The 18098-nt window shown below is 32.6% G+C and overlaps 1 protein-coding gene across 1 annotated transcript in view; it reads right to left on the reverse strand.

Moving 5' to 3' along the window:
- Positions 1-11247: 11247 nt before the first annotated feature.
- Positions 11248-18098, reverse strand: part of KCNH5 (potassium voltage-gated channel subfamily H member 5) — a 442192-nt gene continuing 435341 nt past the window's right edge. The window contains exon 11 of the mRNA XM_031952690.1: positions 11248-16344. Coding sequence (XP_031808550.1) covers positions 15397-16344 — 948 coding nt within the window. The 3' untranslated portion in view covers positions 11248-15396. The remainder of the gene's footprint in view (positions 16345-18098) is intronic.

Genomic DNA, 18098 nt, shown 5'->3' on the forward strand with positions numbered 1-18098 from the left:
TCTCTTCATCTTTCCTTTCCCTCCCCCCTCCTTATTCTCCCTCCTGCCCTTCAGTTCTACAAAAATTTAAACTGTTTAACTACCACCTCCCAACTCTTTTTCTATTATGAGCCCCCACTTTGTATAAGTACAATTACTAGATCTACACAAAATAGAAAATTTTGATTATATCAAGTTAAAAAGCTTTTGTACAAACAAAACTAACGCAGACAAGCTTAGAAGGGAAGCAATAAAATGGGAAAACATTTTTACATTTACAGGTTCTGAAAAAGGTCTCATTTCCAAAATATAAAGAATTGAGTCAAATTTGTAAGAAATCAAGCCATTCTCAAATTGGTAAATGGTCAAAAAATATGGACAGATAATTTTCAGGTGAAGAAATTGAAACTATTTCTACACATAAGAAAAGGTGTCTCAAATCATTATTGATCAGAGAAATGCAAATTAAGACATCTCTGAGATACCACTACACACCTCTCAGAATGGCTAAGATGACAGGAAAAGATAATGATGAATGTTGGAGGGGATGTGGGAAAAATGGTACACTGATACATAGTTAGTGGAGTTGTGAACAGATCCAGCTATTCTGGAGAGCAATTTGGAATTATGCCCAAAAAGTTATCTAATTGTGCATGCCCTTTGATCCAGCAGTGTTACTACTGGGCTTATATCCCAAAGAGATACTAAAGAAGGGAAAGGACCCATATGTGCAAAACTGTTTGTGGCAGCCTTTTTTGTAGAGGTTAGAAACTGGAAATTGAATGGATGGCCACCAATTGGAGAATGGCTGAGTAAATTGTGGTATATGAATGTTATGGAGTATTATTGTTCTGTAAGAAATGACCAACAATGATACTCTATGAGAATCAATTCTGATGGATATGGCTCTCTTCAACAATGAGAGGATCCAAATCAGTTCCAATTGATCAGTAATGAACAGAATCAGCTAAACCCAGTGAAAGAACACTGGGAAATGAATGTGGACCACAACATAGCATTTCTACTCTTTCTGTTATTGTTTGCTTGCATTTTTTTTTCTTCTCAGGTTATTTTTACCTTCTTTCTAAATCTGATTTTTGTGTGTGTGTGCAGCAAAATACTGTATAAATATGTATACATATATTGTATTTAACATATACTTTAACATATTTAACATGTATGGGACTATCTGCCATCTAGGGGAGGGGGTGGAGGGAAGGAGGGGAAAAGCTGAAATAGAAGTTTTTGCAAGGGTCAATGTTGAAAAATTATCCATGCATATTTTTTGTCACTAAAAACCTATAATAATAATAATAAAACAATTACTGGATCTAATACTGTTGTTCCAAAATTTTGTTAAATGATTTCACGATATTTATTCCAAGTGATTTATTCTCATGTTATGATATGCTTTTCAAAAGAAAGATATTATAAAAATATCTACTAAGATACATCTCAGATTAAAGATAGAAAGATTTGATATATTCTTCAGAGGAAAGGTACTATAAAAATATAAAATAACCATAGCTGAAATAATATATCTAAGGACAATTGGAAATAAATCATGTCCTTCACTAAAGCTCTGACATTTTTATCCTAAGGGACAGATATAAAATTTAATATAAATTCAAAACAGAAGTTGTCAACAAAGACCCAGGTTCACACACATTCAATAAAATGCACTTTTTTTTTATTTTGTATCAATGAAAAAATATCAACATTTAAATTAATCGTGAAAAAAATCAAAGTTGATCTTCCCTGAAGAATTACAATTTATTGTGCTAAAATCCAGAACCCTTTTGAGTTAAAAACTTCTATCTCTCAATTCTTTTTTAATGTGACTCTTTTTTTGCTTGCTTACAAATGATCATTGCAACAAACTTTCCAGAAGTGACCATGTGTGTGGGTCATATATTTTCCAATATTAATAAATTGCAGTCTCATTAAGTTAAAAATGACACATTCCTTTAGCAACCTGTAACTGGTCAACAGTGCATACAAAATTTTTATAACACATTGAGATAACTTTTTTAGTAGAAAAATAGTCTGCTTAGCCCTAGTCAAAATCATCTCAGAGACTTTTGAACAAAGCAGACACAGACTGCTAGCATAGCAATCATAAAAACGTCTTACATGAGAGCTTCACATTATTCAGAATGTAAGATCAGAATATAAGAAAGCTCATTCTGTGGAAATAGTCTCTCAGAAAAGGGACATTCCCAAGTTTCCACTAAATGGGAGCAATGACAAAACAGCTCTAGAATTTGCTGTGTCCTAGATCACATTAATGTCACATGCAGGTATTTGTATTAAAATATACAAAAGGTAGTTAAACTTGTAAAAACGAAAAAGCACAATATCAAATCCTCAAAAATTGCATTTGTAGATTCACCGCAAATGCCCAGTCCTTCACTGCAAAGCTGAGAATCAAGTATTTAGGCCAATCATACATTTAGGCCACATTCAATAAACAACATTATACTCTAAAGGATAGAAATGGTTCCAAACTGTGTCATCTTTCAAATGTCAATGGAATGAAATTTCCTTCTAGATTCTCACTTTTTTCATGGAATGCATGTTCTGTTTTACTTAAATATCTAGGTTGAAGTAGACTAGTTCAGAGATTCTAGTGCAAATAATCCCAAAGTATTAATAACTCTCACTACTGTACATATTCTATTAGTAAACCAAGATACAGAAGACATATAAAAGCATTCCCTGATATTGCCAAATATGGAACAAGTTCAGTAAAACCAGCTTTACATAATTGTTCATTTGGGATGTAAAACATTTTAAACTAAGTTTCCTTTTAAAGCTGAAAATTCATTTGATCTTCCATTTTGGTGTCTTACTATCTGAATTTCAGGTCTCTTTTCCTAAGTCAATTAAATCTTTTCTGGTTCTGTACTCCAAATTATGCCTTTGTACACATAAAGGTTTTGCATAGGTGATATCCATACTTCTTGCTCACCAAATATCTATGTGATCATAAATGCTCCCATTTGATTAAAAATAGTTTGGGTGGCAAAGTTCCAGAAGTAGAAAATGTAACATGAGACTTTGAGCAGATCTAATCTAAACAGAAGATTTTTTTTTTAAAGAAAAGAAAACCCCTAAGTTTTATAACATTAGAAATTTTAGATGGAGGAAAAAATTCCAAGTAAGAAAAAGATAAGTGTAGTTTGTCATTGATTCAGCACAAAATGAAGATAAAAATTTGGAAATTATCCAACTTCTTTTTTATAATTGACCAATTATTTGCTTCAGTTGTTAAAAACAGTTACTCTTGATTATCAAGGTCCCAGGTTGAGGCTTAGGCCCTAAATGATGTGCTAGATTTAGCCACCTACACATTAATTAAATGCACTTGATTTAATTAGGTTAGTAACAAATTTATTCTTCATTTTATGTTATATAATTTCAGCCTGAAGGACCAGAGGATACAGTTGGACTTATGGTTGCAGGTTTTAGCAATCCCTGTTAGGAATTAGCATAGGTGTTCTATGACCTCACTCATGCCCTCACATATAATGGAAGAATATGAATGTGACTTTCTATATATAGCAGGACAGAACCTTAAGTGTAATCTGTCCCAAATCTCTCATTTTACAGGTAAGGAAGCAGAGTGCCAGAATTGCCTAAGGCAGTAAATGTCAGAGATGAGATTCAAATGTAGATACTATGGCTACCTTACTCCAAACAATTCTAGATTTAACTAATTTAAGTCAAAAGTATCAGATAGCTACACTGAAATTCTTCGTGATTTATATATATAGATATATATACACATATACACACAAGTACATATGTTTTAAATTACAAAGGATGGAGAAGAAATTCAATGGTTTCTGAAAATAAAAAAAATTATTTTGGGAAAATGTATTTGGATATCAAGAAATTATTTTAAAGGACCCATGTATTTTAGAAATAAGAAATGTGATGTGCCATTCTAAACAGAAATATTTCAGATCAGATTTTAAAGTGCAAGTTTTGTATTTGTTTGGCAAATGAACTGGCATCATTAATATTGTTAAAAAAGAGAGAATAATCCATTCAAAATTCAAATGATACTTGATTGGTCAAAAGTTAAATCTTGAATAAATAATGAATATAATGTTTGATCCAAAGGATTTCTCTTCAGCATACACTATCTACCACTATCTACCATGTGTGAGTATGGGTGTGTGGGTATTTGTGAGGGTATTTATCTAAATATCTTATTTTAGCCCAGCCTTGACTTGGCATGTTTTATTGCCAGCATGATTTAGCCAAACCTTCATTTCCATTCAGTTTCTCATTTTTACTAATCCTTAGTGGTTTTATGGTCCTACATGGTCCTTAAAAGCCCCTGCCCTAAAAACCAAGAGGATAAGAATGAGTGTTGGAGGCCAGGCCTCAATGCGGGTTTCTCTTAATTTCTTATTGTTGTATGTTGGGTTTCCTCGCTGTTTAAAAAATGGTTCAATAACAATGACAATGATGTTATGACCATCATGGAGATATAAGCTTGGTACTTCATTAGTAGTTCTTTACATCAATGAAATCACAGATAAGAACATCCTTCCTCCTCTCCAAAAAAGTAAATCTTCATTTTTAACAATTATTTGTCATCTAAAATTTGGAGAGACCAAAGTGGATTTCTTTCATTAAATGCAAAATATTCCTCATGATTTAAATTATCAACATTAAATGCTGTCATAAACTAATCCACATAGGTTTTCTCATTGTTAATAGAATCATTTTGCCCTGGTAAGTAAACACTAGCCTTGGAATCAGAAAAATTAAGAATCTAATCCCATCTCTGACCTATGTATAACCCTGAAAATAAATTGTTCTCAAAGAGGCCTGGGAAGCTTCAGTTAATTGGAAGAAGACTCTAAGTTACAGAATGCTGCTAGCCTATATTTTTTAAAAGGGAACTTCCTATACAGATAAGATAAAAAGACAAGGTCAGAAATAATTTGGTGTTTATGTTTTTCCCAAGATACAATGGAAAAAGAGAAGGTGAGTTGCTAAGATACCACTACACACCTGTCAGATTGGCTAAGATGACAGGAAAAAATAATGATGATTGTTGGAGGGGATGCGGGAAAACTGGGACATTGATGCATTGTTGGTGGAGTTGTGAACAAATCCAACCATTCTGAAGACTAGTTTGGAACTATGCTCAAAAAGTTATCAAACTGTGCATACCCTTTGATCCAGCAGTGTTACTACTGGGCTGATATCCCAAAGAGATCATAAAGAAGGGAAAGGGACCTGTATGTGCACGAATGTTTGTGGCAGCCTTGTTTGTAGTGGCTAGAAACTGGAAACTGAGTGGATGCCCATCAGTTGAAGAATGGCTGAATAAATTGTGGTATATGAATATTATGGAATTATTGTTCTGTAAGAAATGACCAACAGGATGATTTCAGAAAGGCCTGGAGAGACTTACACGAACTGATGCTGAGTGAAATGAGCAGGACCAGGAGATCATTATATACTTCAACAACAATACTATATGATGACCAGTTCTGATGGACCTGGCCATCCTCAGCAAGGAGATCAACCAAATCATTTCCAATGGAGCAGTAATGAACTGAACCAGCTATGCCCAGAGAAAGAACTCTGGGTGATGACTAAAAACCATTACATTGAATTCCCAATCCCTCTATTTATGCCCATGTGTATTTTTGATTTCCTTCACAAGCTAATTGTACAATATTTCAGAGTCTGATTCTTTTTGTACAGCAAAATTTGGTAATGTATACTTATTGTGTATCTAATTTATATTTTAATATATTTAACATCTACTGGTCATCCTGCCATCTGGGGGAGAGGGTGACGGGTAAGAGGGGAAAAATTGGAACAAGAGGTTTGGCAATTGTTAATGCTGTAAAGTTACCCATACATATAACCTGTAAATAAAAGGCTATTAAACAAAACAAAACAAAAAGAGAGAGAGAGAGAGAGAGAGAGAGAGAGAGAGAGAGAGAGAGAGAGAGAGAGTTGTTTGGTAATTAATGGGGTAGAAAGGTAAGAAAGGACCAGGGTAAGAAAAAAAGAGAGCTTAGCAATGGATGTTGAACTCATGAGGGCAGCTAGGTAGTATTGTGGCTAGAGTGCCAAGCCTGTGAACAGAAAGACTCATATCCCTGAGATGAAATTAACCCTGCCTCAGACATACATCAGCTGTGTGACCCTGATCAAGTCACTAAATCCTGTTTTACTCTGTTTCCTCATCTCTAAAATGAATTGAAGAAGGAAATGGTGAACAACTTTACTATCTTGTGCCAAGAAAAGCTCAAATGAGGTCTTAAGTCATATAAGACTGAATAACAATAACAATTGGACTCATAACAGGACAGCTGTCTCCTCTAATGGTTAAAATATTAGTTACTCTGTGTACAATATTTTACTAAAGGAAAATATTAATAATGATCAATACTGGTACCATTATAATAATTTGCACAATCTAATTATCCTCACATTATAACATTAAAAAACCCTTAGCTTTTTAGCATTTCACACCCAAACATTTCAGTTTAATTACTTTCAAAATTCTTTGTTATAGATCTATGTATATGTATACACACACACATATATATATAATGGCAAATAGATAAATTAATTAAGCTTGAGGCTTTAATCAACATCTGAGATACAATCACAATTGATAAGTTGTAAATTCTATTCATAGCTAGCCCTGTGCTCTGGACAGATTAGGTATTTAATAGGCATTGTCTGATTGATTTGCTAGTGTGCAAAAAATGATTTAGATCTTTTGAATCTTTGAGGAGATTGAAAGCAATGAAAAACAAAGCTTTAATAAAATTAATATCAAGTACCTAAATTTTGCAAAAAAAAAAAAAAAAAGTCTTTTTGACTACATGTCTCTAGTAAAATTCTATTCCTACTCTTCATTGTGATATGCAGAGTTCTATGCCAAATGGAGCATAAACTGTTCATTGATAGCAAACAGGAAGCAATTTTCGTGTAGATGGGCCACATATTTCCCATGCAGGAACCAGATTAGCTAAGTTCAATAGAACAAAAGTTCTATTGTGGACTCTCAAAATATTAGAATTTACGTTAACTCTTCGCAAAATTTCTGATTTATCTGAAGGGAGTCACAAGGAGGCCATTCCCTCTAAATTTCAGTTCAATAAGAAATAAAAGTGAGATATGTGTTAGGAGAGTTGTGAGGTATCATGCATTTTGACAGTATAGTCTTGAGAAAAAAATATGGTGAAAATATAACCTGTCAATCATGAGGTAATTAATATAATAAGCATTTATCATATAACTGACTCCCCCAAAATTTTTCAGAAGCAAAAGACTTCAAAATTCCATAAGAATGGGTTAAGAATCAACGGATAGAAGGTTGATCACTTTGAATACAAAGATGGGCTGGTAGAACATTCCATTTTGAGTGGCTCTTTTCAGAAGAAACAGGAATAGAAAGTCTGAACATGTGTTTCTTTTTGTGTGGGTGGTCCTACAGCATCATTATTAAGAATTGAAGCTGTCTTGCATTTTAATGAGTTAATATGGGGGAATATCTCACATAAGGATATTTTTAAGAAGTAGGTTGAATAAGGGTGGATGAAGACAAGGTTAGAGATAAGCTTATGCAATCAAGTTACACTGTATGTTAACATTGTTTTGGAAGTCCTGTGACTTTTCAGGACTGACTAAAATATAGGAAGAAATTCTCTCATATAGAGATGACTGGAAATTGAATAAAATACAGAATCATCCTTTAAAAAATACTCGTGCAATAGAGGAATATGTATTCTAAGCTCAAATTTTGATCCTTTTCTTTGAAGGTCACCACCAAGCCCTCATTTTAGCTGACTATTTTACTCCTCCCTCTCCCAAATTATACACAAACTAGTTTGAGTATTACAATAATTATTATACTCTTTCTTTCCTTCTCATTGTCTAACTTACTCTTCTATTATAACATTTGATGTGGCTAGGTGTAATTTGATTCTGTGGCCTTATATTGCATGATCCTTGGATTATATTCAAAGATTTTACTGCACAGAAACTTCTCTGATGGGGAACTGATCTGTATAATTTCTTAGAAATGCAATGTAAACTTCTATATATTGTCACAGGCATAAATTTTGTTGTTATCCATATTGTATCCAGGCATTTAAGGAGTGTTATGTTTGTATTGATGGCCAATTCAATGACTGCAATATTTGTACATTTAAACCATAAATGCAATTGTTTGTATTTATTTATGTATTTAAATAATAAATACAATTGTTTATAGAAATGATGTGATGGTATAGACATATAAAAGTATTATTAGTTCAGAAATCAATTTAGCAATTTTATAGTAGGTTAAAGCATAGCATAAAGTTTTATAGAGCAAGAATATTAGAAGCCTCAAACTTCACTCCTTTAAAATATGATGATCTTGTTATACTTTGTTTTTATCTACTCTGAGGTGTTTATTTTATCAAATTCAAATTAAAGTATGCATAATTCTTCCATTATTCATTACATTTTGAAGGACATTACATGAAAATAATCCAATGAGAACTCTCACAATCCAGTCTAATGTATATAAACTTTATCCATTGTTTTTCTGTATTGTCTTTTGTTTTATTCCTTAAGCAAAAAAGGAAGGAAACAAATTTGATGACTGTGTGCTTGATAGTGTCCCTCTAAGATATTTGAATTGCTATGTTTTTCATAAGAAATATTGTACATTATTTAATGGAATTTCATTTAAAATATTTGGTGTGTTACTTAAGTTGCAGTACTAATCATATTTTCCCTAGATTTCTTATCTTTTGCTTAATATTATCTTAAAGTTCTTCCTGACTATACATACATACATACACATTTGAAACACCTTTAGCTTTATAAAAAGAGTAATTTTTTCATTAAAGAATTAATAGGCTCATTTTCTTTCTAATGAGATCATTACTTTGTAACTACTACTGGAACCTAATTTACTTTAGTTCATTTGATAAAAAATATAGCAACAAATTCAATTGTTTGAGGATTTTTTTAGAAAGTAATTTTATTTTAGGGATAAATGCATAGACAAATCTGTATAACTTTAAAATTTCAGAATCATCTTAGTAAAGAAACACCTTAAGAAACTACCTGCTTAGTCCATAGTAAGCATTCAAGAAAGATTGACAAACTCATTGTGAGTATATAAAGTAAAAATTCTTAGAAATATATGCCTGTGGTACAGCTGATCATCTTTCCCTGAACATACACAGTTAGAAAACATGTATCATTGAATAATGTCATTACATGGAGGAAGAAAAAAACATAAGTACTAATTTCTCTCTCTTTAAGAAACATCATACCACTACATCATCTTTATTCTGCATAATAGTTCCAAATATTCAAATAATTTTTATACCTTATGAAACTCTTCACTTGCCAAATTGTGTCCAACGGAAATCTGGGTGAAATAAATGAAAATTAAATCAAACTCTTCTATTTGTTCATAATAAGCATTAATCATCATGCATTACCCCAAATGAAAAATAAAATGTTTGGATAGCTACCATGTTCTGGGATCTACCTCACAAGTTAAATATTTTGATAATTTAATTTGATAGTTGTTTATTTGAGTTCTCCAGAGGATAATTGTCTCCAATCTTGAAATATATATAGAGAGAGAGCCCTTTATTTTCTTACCTAAGTGAGAAAATTAGCTCTAAAATTGAGCTCTAAATACACAACATTTCACAGATATAATTCTCATACAAAGACAAAGAGAGCATCATCTTCATTTAAATTCATTTAAATTTTACTGATGGGGAACTTGAATCCAAAAACACCCCAAAAACTGATATCTAAAGAAATTCTTTTCAATTTGTGATGAAGTGTGTGATTAATATTCATTGTCTTTATCAAATTATTTCCTAGGGAAAAAAAAAAACTCTTCTAAAATATACCCCCAAACAACCAAGATATTACATCTGAAAAATACTACCATTAATATCTTTTAAAAGTCAATATCCAACTAGAGATCATTACTGATCACAAAATAGAAAATTTCGATTATACCAAACTGAAAAGTTTTTGTACAAACAAAACTAATGCAGACAAGATTAGAAGGGAAGCAATAAACTGGGAAAATATTTTTACAGTCAAAGGTTCTGATAAAGGCCTCATTTCCAAAATATATAGAGAATTAACTCTAATTTATAAAAAATCAAGCCATTCTCCAATTGAAAAATGGTCAAAGGATATGAACAGACAATTCTCAGATGAAGAAATTGAAACAATTTCTAGTCATATGAAAAGATGCTCCAAGTCATTATTAATCAGAGAAATGCAAATTAAGACAACTCTAAGATACCACTACACACCTGTCAGATTGGCTAAGATGACAGGAAAAAATAATGATGATTGTTGGAGGGGATGCGGGAAAACTGGGACATTGATGCATTGTTGGTGGAGTTGTGAATGAATCCAACCATTTTGGAGAGTTTTGGAACTATGCTCAAAAAGTTATCAAACTGTGCATACCCTTTGATCCAGCAGTGTTACTACTGGGATTATATCCCAAAGAGATTATAAAGAAGGGAAAGGGACCTGTATGTGCACGAATGTTTGTGGCAGCCCTTTTTGTAGTGGCTAAAAACTGGAAACTGAATGGATGTCCATCAGTTGGAGAATGGCTGAATAAATTGTGGTATATGAATATTATGGAATATTACTGTTCTGTAAGAAATGACCAACAGGATGATTTCAGAAAGGCCTGGAGAGACTTACATGAACTGATGCTGAGTGAAATGAGCAGGACCAGGAGATCATTATATACTTCAACAATAATACTAGATGATGACCAGTTCTGATGGATCAGGCCATCCTCAGCAACGAGATCAACCAAATCATTTCTAATGGAGCAGTAATGAACTGAACTAGCTATGCCCAGAAAAAGAACTCTGGGAGATGACTAAAAACCATTACATTGAATTCCCAATCCCTATATTTATGCACACCTGCATTTTTGATTTCCTTCACAAGCTAATTGTACAATATTTCAGAGTCTGATTCTTTTTGTACAGCAAAATAACGTTTTGGTCAGGTATACTTATTGTGTATCTAATTTATATTTTAATATATTTAACATCTACTGGTCATCCTGCCATCTAGGGGAGGGGGTGGGGGGGTAAGAGGTGAAAAATTGGAACAAGAGGTTTGGCAATTGTTAATGCTGTAAAGTTACCCATGTATATATCCTGTAAATAAAAGGCTATTAAATAAAAAAAAAAAAAAAAGAAAAATTCAACCAAAAAAAAAAAAAAAGTCAATATCCATGCATAATGTAGATATTTTAGACAAACTTTCTAGTTCCCTACACGAAATTTTGCAAAAGAAAATCAAAACAAGTGTATCATAAATACAAGCCAAATGATTCCATTAGACTGAAAAACCATCATTTCACAAGAACCAGCCTCTTTACTTTACAAAAGCAGTGCCTGCTATATGACTCAGAAATGAAAAATTAACTTAAAGAGATTCATTTTTATTTTTAATTTTAAGAATCAAATGGTCCAAATCCCACAGGTGAATAAACTACTTGATTTCAAGTTAAACATTTGGATTTAATGAATCTTAGATCTAGATTTCTGGGAGACAATTAATAAGATGATACCCAAGTTGGCAAAGTTAATATCTTTCATAAAGTGTTGCATAATCAAGGAACAATTTAATCTCTTCTTATAGAATCTATGTAAGCTATAAAACTCTAAAGTTTCTCATTTTTCTCACCTTTATCTCCACAAACATTATAGATAATATAAACACACATTTGAACAATGGGATTTGATCATGCTACACAGTCTTCTCCTTAAGAATGATTTTATAAAGTGATATTAATGTTTTGATGCATCTTTTATACTTCTTGCATTTTTAAAAAAAATGTCCAATACTTTTAAATTCTTCTATATTTCTGTTCACCCCTTTCCCCATCTTCTTAACATAATGCACCTCTGGTCCAATTGCTTACCCTCTCAATATCCCTCATTAGAACACATCTTAATAACATATCCTATTGCAGACAGAGAAAGCTTATCAATTTGTGATACCTGGTTCATTTTTTCATTTTAAAAACATCACTATTATGTTTTATCTATTCATTCAAGTTATGGTGACTAATAATATACATTATTTTAGAAAAATATTGAAGATGTATAAGTTGCTTTGGAAAAGTTTGAATTTTCAATACACATATTTACTCATATTACTGTCTTGGTCAGAAAGAGATACATAAATAAACACATATGTATATCTTTTAAAAAAGCCAAAACATTTTTCTGTATGCACCAAGAGCTTTTGTAGAATAAATCATGCAGTTATCTGGTCCCTCCAAAAGAGAGGGACCACTTATGTGCTGAGTGAGGCAACACAGAAAATATTTCTATCATTATTGCACTTATTAAAGCAAGTGTTCACTGTTACTATGTTTGTGTTAGATCAATATGCAGGAATTGTCCTTCCTGGAAACCCAGAGGAAAACAATATATACAATGTTCAATGAATGCATGCGGCCAGCACCATGACTAGGCCATGCAGGCATGGAAAGGAGATGACTGAGAAGCAAAACCTAGAGCTTCACTGAAAAGCAATTGATGCTACATTATCTGCTTGAGAACTCAAAATACTCCACTACCATGAGGTTCCTTCTATTTAAGGACAGAGAATGTTTTCTGATATTTTGTTTCATGACTACAATTAACTATATAAACCTGGCATTAATTTGTGAAGTTGAACATTTCATGAAATGGGAAGGAACACATTTCTGAGTTCAGATTATATTTCATATTTGTTCCTCCTATTAAAATTTCAATCATGTCGCCTACAAAGTTGAAACACACATACACACCAGATTCACAGATCATGAAAGAATTAGAGGTTAATAAAATGTTAGCACATGTAAAGGAACCTTAGAGAACATCCACTACATTCCCTTTCCTTTGCCGATGAGAGGATGAGAGAAGTGATAAAGTTATAAGAGTATAAACCAAATCATACAAGCAAAGAAATCTCTTTTTTGGAAAACAATGATTTACTGTGTTATATTTAACTCATTCTATAATGTCTACACTATATAGGCAAACATTATAACATGTTTTCACCTAAAGACCCCCTTTATAGTAATGAAAATTATGTATATAAAAATGGAAATATTACCTATAGCCTCTGATCTTACAATTTTGTGAGACGTTTGGGATAGATAGGCACATATTGAACATATACAAGAAGTGGGTTGGCCCAGTGAAATGCATGTCAATTTTATTTGTAGATTTCTTTGCTTCATAGGAGACATGCAACAAAGATAAACCAAGTTAGGTACTGGCCTCTAGCACATAAAGCTAGGAGGTAGAGGAAAACAATGTGTAAAATATTAATCAATTATCCCAAATACCTCATGTCATTAGGATAGGGAACACAATTTTTTCACTTGAGTGTAAAATTAGCTGTTACAGTGCTGCTTTACAGTTCTCAAGTTAGACTATGATATATTTGACTGAATGTTTTGCCTGTAGACGCTGAAAGATTTGGTTGGATTGAAGGAGAGCAAACGTAGGGATTGATCATAAAAATTTGAGTATTGCCATCTTTGGTTCCACTATCATCTTTTCTGTGCTATAATATGTATATTTCACACATATGTGTGTATATTCCATATGCCCCCAACATATGTATGCATGTACATGTGTGTGCATATTAATATCAGATAATAAAATCACACACCATATATACATATGAATAGAACATATTCTCCCCTTGACACATACATCTGATTCCCACTAACATTTAGAAAACTCATGCATGCACCCAAAGGAAAACACACTTCTCAGAGCTATTTAAAATACATTGTTTCATTGTCAAAAAAGAAATTAATAGATTCCTTTGCATCCTTTAAGTGAATTTGCATTTTAGTAGGATGTTAATTATAAATATACATTTCATTTAGTTACTGACTATAAGCAGCTCATTGTGAATATTGTTAAGTTTGGTTGTTTTTGTTTGTTTATTTGTTCCTTTTGTTTTTGGTTCTGTTTTGTTTGTTTTAAGATAAAATAGGCACTTTCTAAGAGGATTAGTGACTAGGAAAAAAAAAACACAATCAATCAAACAAACAAAATTAAAAGTTTTTACCTTCCTATTAGAGGACAATGGTTCAGAGCCTTAGGGGATTATTTTTTCAACACTCATTCATTTAGCAGCAGAACCAAGTTAGTGTACAAAAGAAAAAATCCTTAGAAAATTTTGACTGGGGAAAAATCAGCCCAAAAGCAGTTCTCTGATTGAACAATCTTTGATTTTTAAGTATCTACTCTTTTTTTTTTTTTTGCTTCTTTTCAAGTAAGTTACCCATAGATATTTTTTTCCCAAACTAATAGGACTTACCACAAATATGTCTCATGCTAAATTCTACTCTTTGTGAATTACCAACATATTTTTTAAAATTACAACCAATAATTTTATATTCACTTTTAGTATCCTCATACCTAAATCTGAGATGCAAATATTTTGTTTTCATTTTCTGCCATCATATTCTGGTTTTGGAAAACCAGTAGTAGTCTTAGAAAATTAGATTATCTAATGTAAATATTGATAAACCTTTACCTAACATAATATTTCTATAATGACTTACCCTATAATCATAGTCCAGTATTCATGTTATGGATGTCAGTTTAAAAGAAGGTAACATCACTAAGAAAGAGTGTGCAAGGATTCTCTTGTGAGACTGTCTCTGATTATTATCTAAAGTAACATGGGAAAAGAGAAAGGGGGGAAGGAGTAGCTGAAAGAAAATGTAGTTCATGCATAATTTCCATAGCAATCGATCCCCCTTACCCTTAATACTTGACATAGACCTCTCATGAGGACTTTCAAAATTGATTGACCTGATAGGGAATAGAAACTTCCACACAAAGTACACAAAATACCACATGAAGAGATATCATAGAATGTGACTAACAGTTTGAAAAAGTTAATTTCCTCATTGGTATTAATCTATAATTCAAACTCAAAAGAACAATGAAGAAATGAGAACTGAACCCACCCTAGACTGAGGTCAAAATGCTCATGGAAATCCTAGCAGGTTGGACCCTGATTTTTTTTTTAATAGTACATTGCCTTTTTAAACAAACAAAATCGTCCTTTTTATTATATAATATATTATAAATAACTATAAATTGTGCATGCAGTCAACTGCATATTATACAAGCAATATCTAGGTTGTCAATAGTCATCTTCTTTGGCAGGCCAGAATCCAGCTGGACATGCAATATTTACATATCAAAATCCTTGTTATATTCAAGTCATAGTGAAAGCAAGTGAAAATATATATGTATATACTATATATACACACGTATATAACTGTATATACTATTTCAATATATAAACAAATATATATGTATGCATATAATATTAAAAGTGGATTTCATCTTTTTCAGAATCGGGTGACTCAGGCCTTGAAACACTAAAAATATCCTGACAGGGTATTTGAGGAGGTGCTTGAGATGGCACTTGGGACTGGGGAGAAGAGATCTGGGGCATATTCTTTTCAGAGAGTAGTTTCAAAATTTCTGCCACCTGCTTTTCCAGGGCAGTCATTCTGCAGCTTAGCAGGTGAATGTCATCTTTGAGTTCATGTTTGACTTCCTGCAGTGTTGTCTGTAAGGCCTGCTCGGGAATGGGATAAAAAGGATGTTTTGCATCAGCCTGAATAGGACTGTGCTCCAATGGGCTCCTAGTCTCACCAGCTTTATCTAAACGGAGATCACTTTTTGTTATTCCACTGTCACAAGAATCTGTTTTCCTTAATGGGTTTTTGGTCATGCTGGTCTCTGAATCACTGCATTTAGGGTCATCAGACAATAAACCCATGGATTCAGCCTTTGTGACATTGTTCCAGTCTTCCTTTTTCTCCTCATGACCACCCATATTATTCTTCAGTCTCAGCCATCCTTTCCCATTTCCATTTTTCATTCTCATGGGACTGTTGACTTTGAGACACTTTGGGTCAGTACTGCCATTTGGCTTTAGTTCCATTGCATCTCGGTTGTTCTGTTTTAGGGACTCACTAGTTTTCACATAGGCTAGAGAAGTCTGTATAGGTGTGATCTGAGAAACAGTAACCACACTGGTGCCAGTGATAGAAGCCCCATTCTGTAAGGAGCGGCTCTCCACTTGAAGCTGGTTTCTTTCTGGATCACTCTGTGTTGACCCTTGATTTCTTAACTCCTTCTGCTGTTTGAATTTCTGGAAAAGCTTCCTGACAGGGTGATCGACTGGGATACTGAGGGTTACCTCATTTTTCTGCCGAAGACGTTCCTCTTCTTCTTTTTTCACATCACTGATTTTACGGAAGATAATCTGTCAATGAAAAGGGAGAACCCACAATGTAATTTTTAAAATAAAGTCAATATATAAATGTATAATAATCTTATTATTAAATATTGTTTGGAAAGGAAGTATTCTCAGCAATAAGAATAGCATTCATTAAGAGATTAAAAAACAATCTACAGAATATAATTGAATAGAAAATTCAATATAATTTAAACCTTAAAATGGGAGAATCAGTATGTTCAGCTCCTTTACATTTGAGAACAGAAAGATATTCACAATCAATTCACCATACTCACTTTGCTTTATACTTAATATTTACATCTAATAGAAAAATATAAACTTTAAAATTGCTTGGAAACACACTTGCATTTTAACTAAGGAGGTAAATTAGACATGAATAAAGCATCAAGGTCCTAAAAACTTGCAAGGGTCCTGGAGAGTACAATATATGCACAATTGAAAAAATGAGGAAGAACTCAAAAGATGTTGCAATATTTTGTCTCTCCGAAAAAGAATCATCAAAGAGCATCATAATTTAATGGATTAAGCTCAAACTCAGGAAGAAATGGATTTTGTAACCTACCTTCTTCAGCAGTTACAACTGGGAAGATCAAATTTTTTGTTACAAATACTCAAAGATAATGTGACAATGTGCATAAAGCAATTTGTAAACATTAGGTACCATATCAATGTTTACCTTAATGTTTATTACTGAGCTTTTCATTATTCTGAATCCTTTCAGAGATTTCATTCTATTACCACAAACAATAGGACAATACACAAGATCTTTCCCAGGATAATACACAAGACAAAGGAAAATAAAACACATACATACAAACCCATGCACATAAAAAGACACCTAAGAATATCAGACTGTCAGTGGTACAAAACACTGACACAGAGTTCTCATCACTTGAATCTCTTATTTAACACATATTGCCACTGTTGGACCCATTCTTACATTCTTCTAAGACATACAGCAGTTATTGGCCCCATACATGGCCAACTTCTACATGAGTCTCCAGACTTTTGCTATCTTTAAATTATATGTGCTATCTTCCAACAGCCTCACAATGGGGAGAGAGACTAATAGCCTTATTAGGACTAATTACAATATCTTCTGCATTCCTTCATCCTCTCAAAAATTAATTGTACACCAATTCTTTTAATAGAATGAAATAGAAAACAATATAATGCAGAAATTCTTGATCTTTTGTATGTCATCGATCTCTTTGGCAGAACCGATGTACTCTTTTACAGAATAATGATTTTAATGCACAGATTTATTTTTTTAAATTATATTTAAAGCAATTTTTCAACTTTGGTTTTGAAACCAGTTTGATTCCTCAAGAATGTCTGCGGTAACACAAAGAATCTAAACCAATGGGCTTCTATGCAGTCAACATAACAATCCCCATCACAGGGTACCCCTGGACCTAAAAATGTCTGTCCTCTACAGGACAACTCAGTTCTGATCCCCACTCAATCTTTTTGTCAGTGTCATAATTGACTAGAATAACTAGAGGTGATAACTTAATAAGGAGGAGAGAAAGGATAATAATATCCTTTAAAAGATCTTTAAAAGATGGCTTTGTTTAAAAAAAAGAGAAAAAAATAGAGAAGAAAATGTTCCAATGGTAGGTAGAGAAAATGGAATAATTAATAAAATGAACAGAAAACTTTAAATCAGTGGCTCCAGTTAAATAGTGCTGAGTACAGCAGCTATATGTGATCCCTGAAGAGAAAATGGAAAGAAAAAGTATTCTAGAAATAACTTTCCC

This window comes from Sarcophilus harrisii, chromosome 2 (genome assembly GCF_902635505.1).
Source record: "Sarcophilus harrisii chromosome 2, mSarHar1.11, whole genome shotgun sequence".
Classification (NCBI taxonomy): domain Eukaryota; kingdom Metazoa; phylum Chordata; class Mammalia; order Dasyuromorphia; family Dasyuridae; genus Sarcophilus; species Sarcophilus harrisii.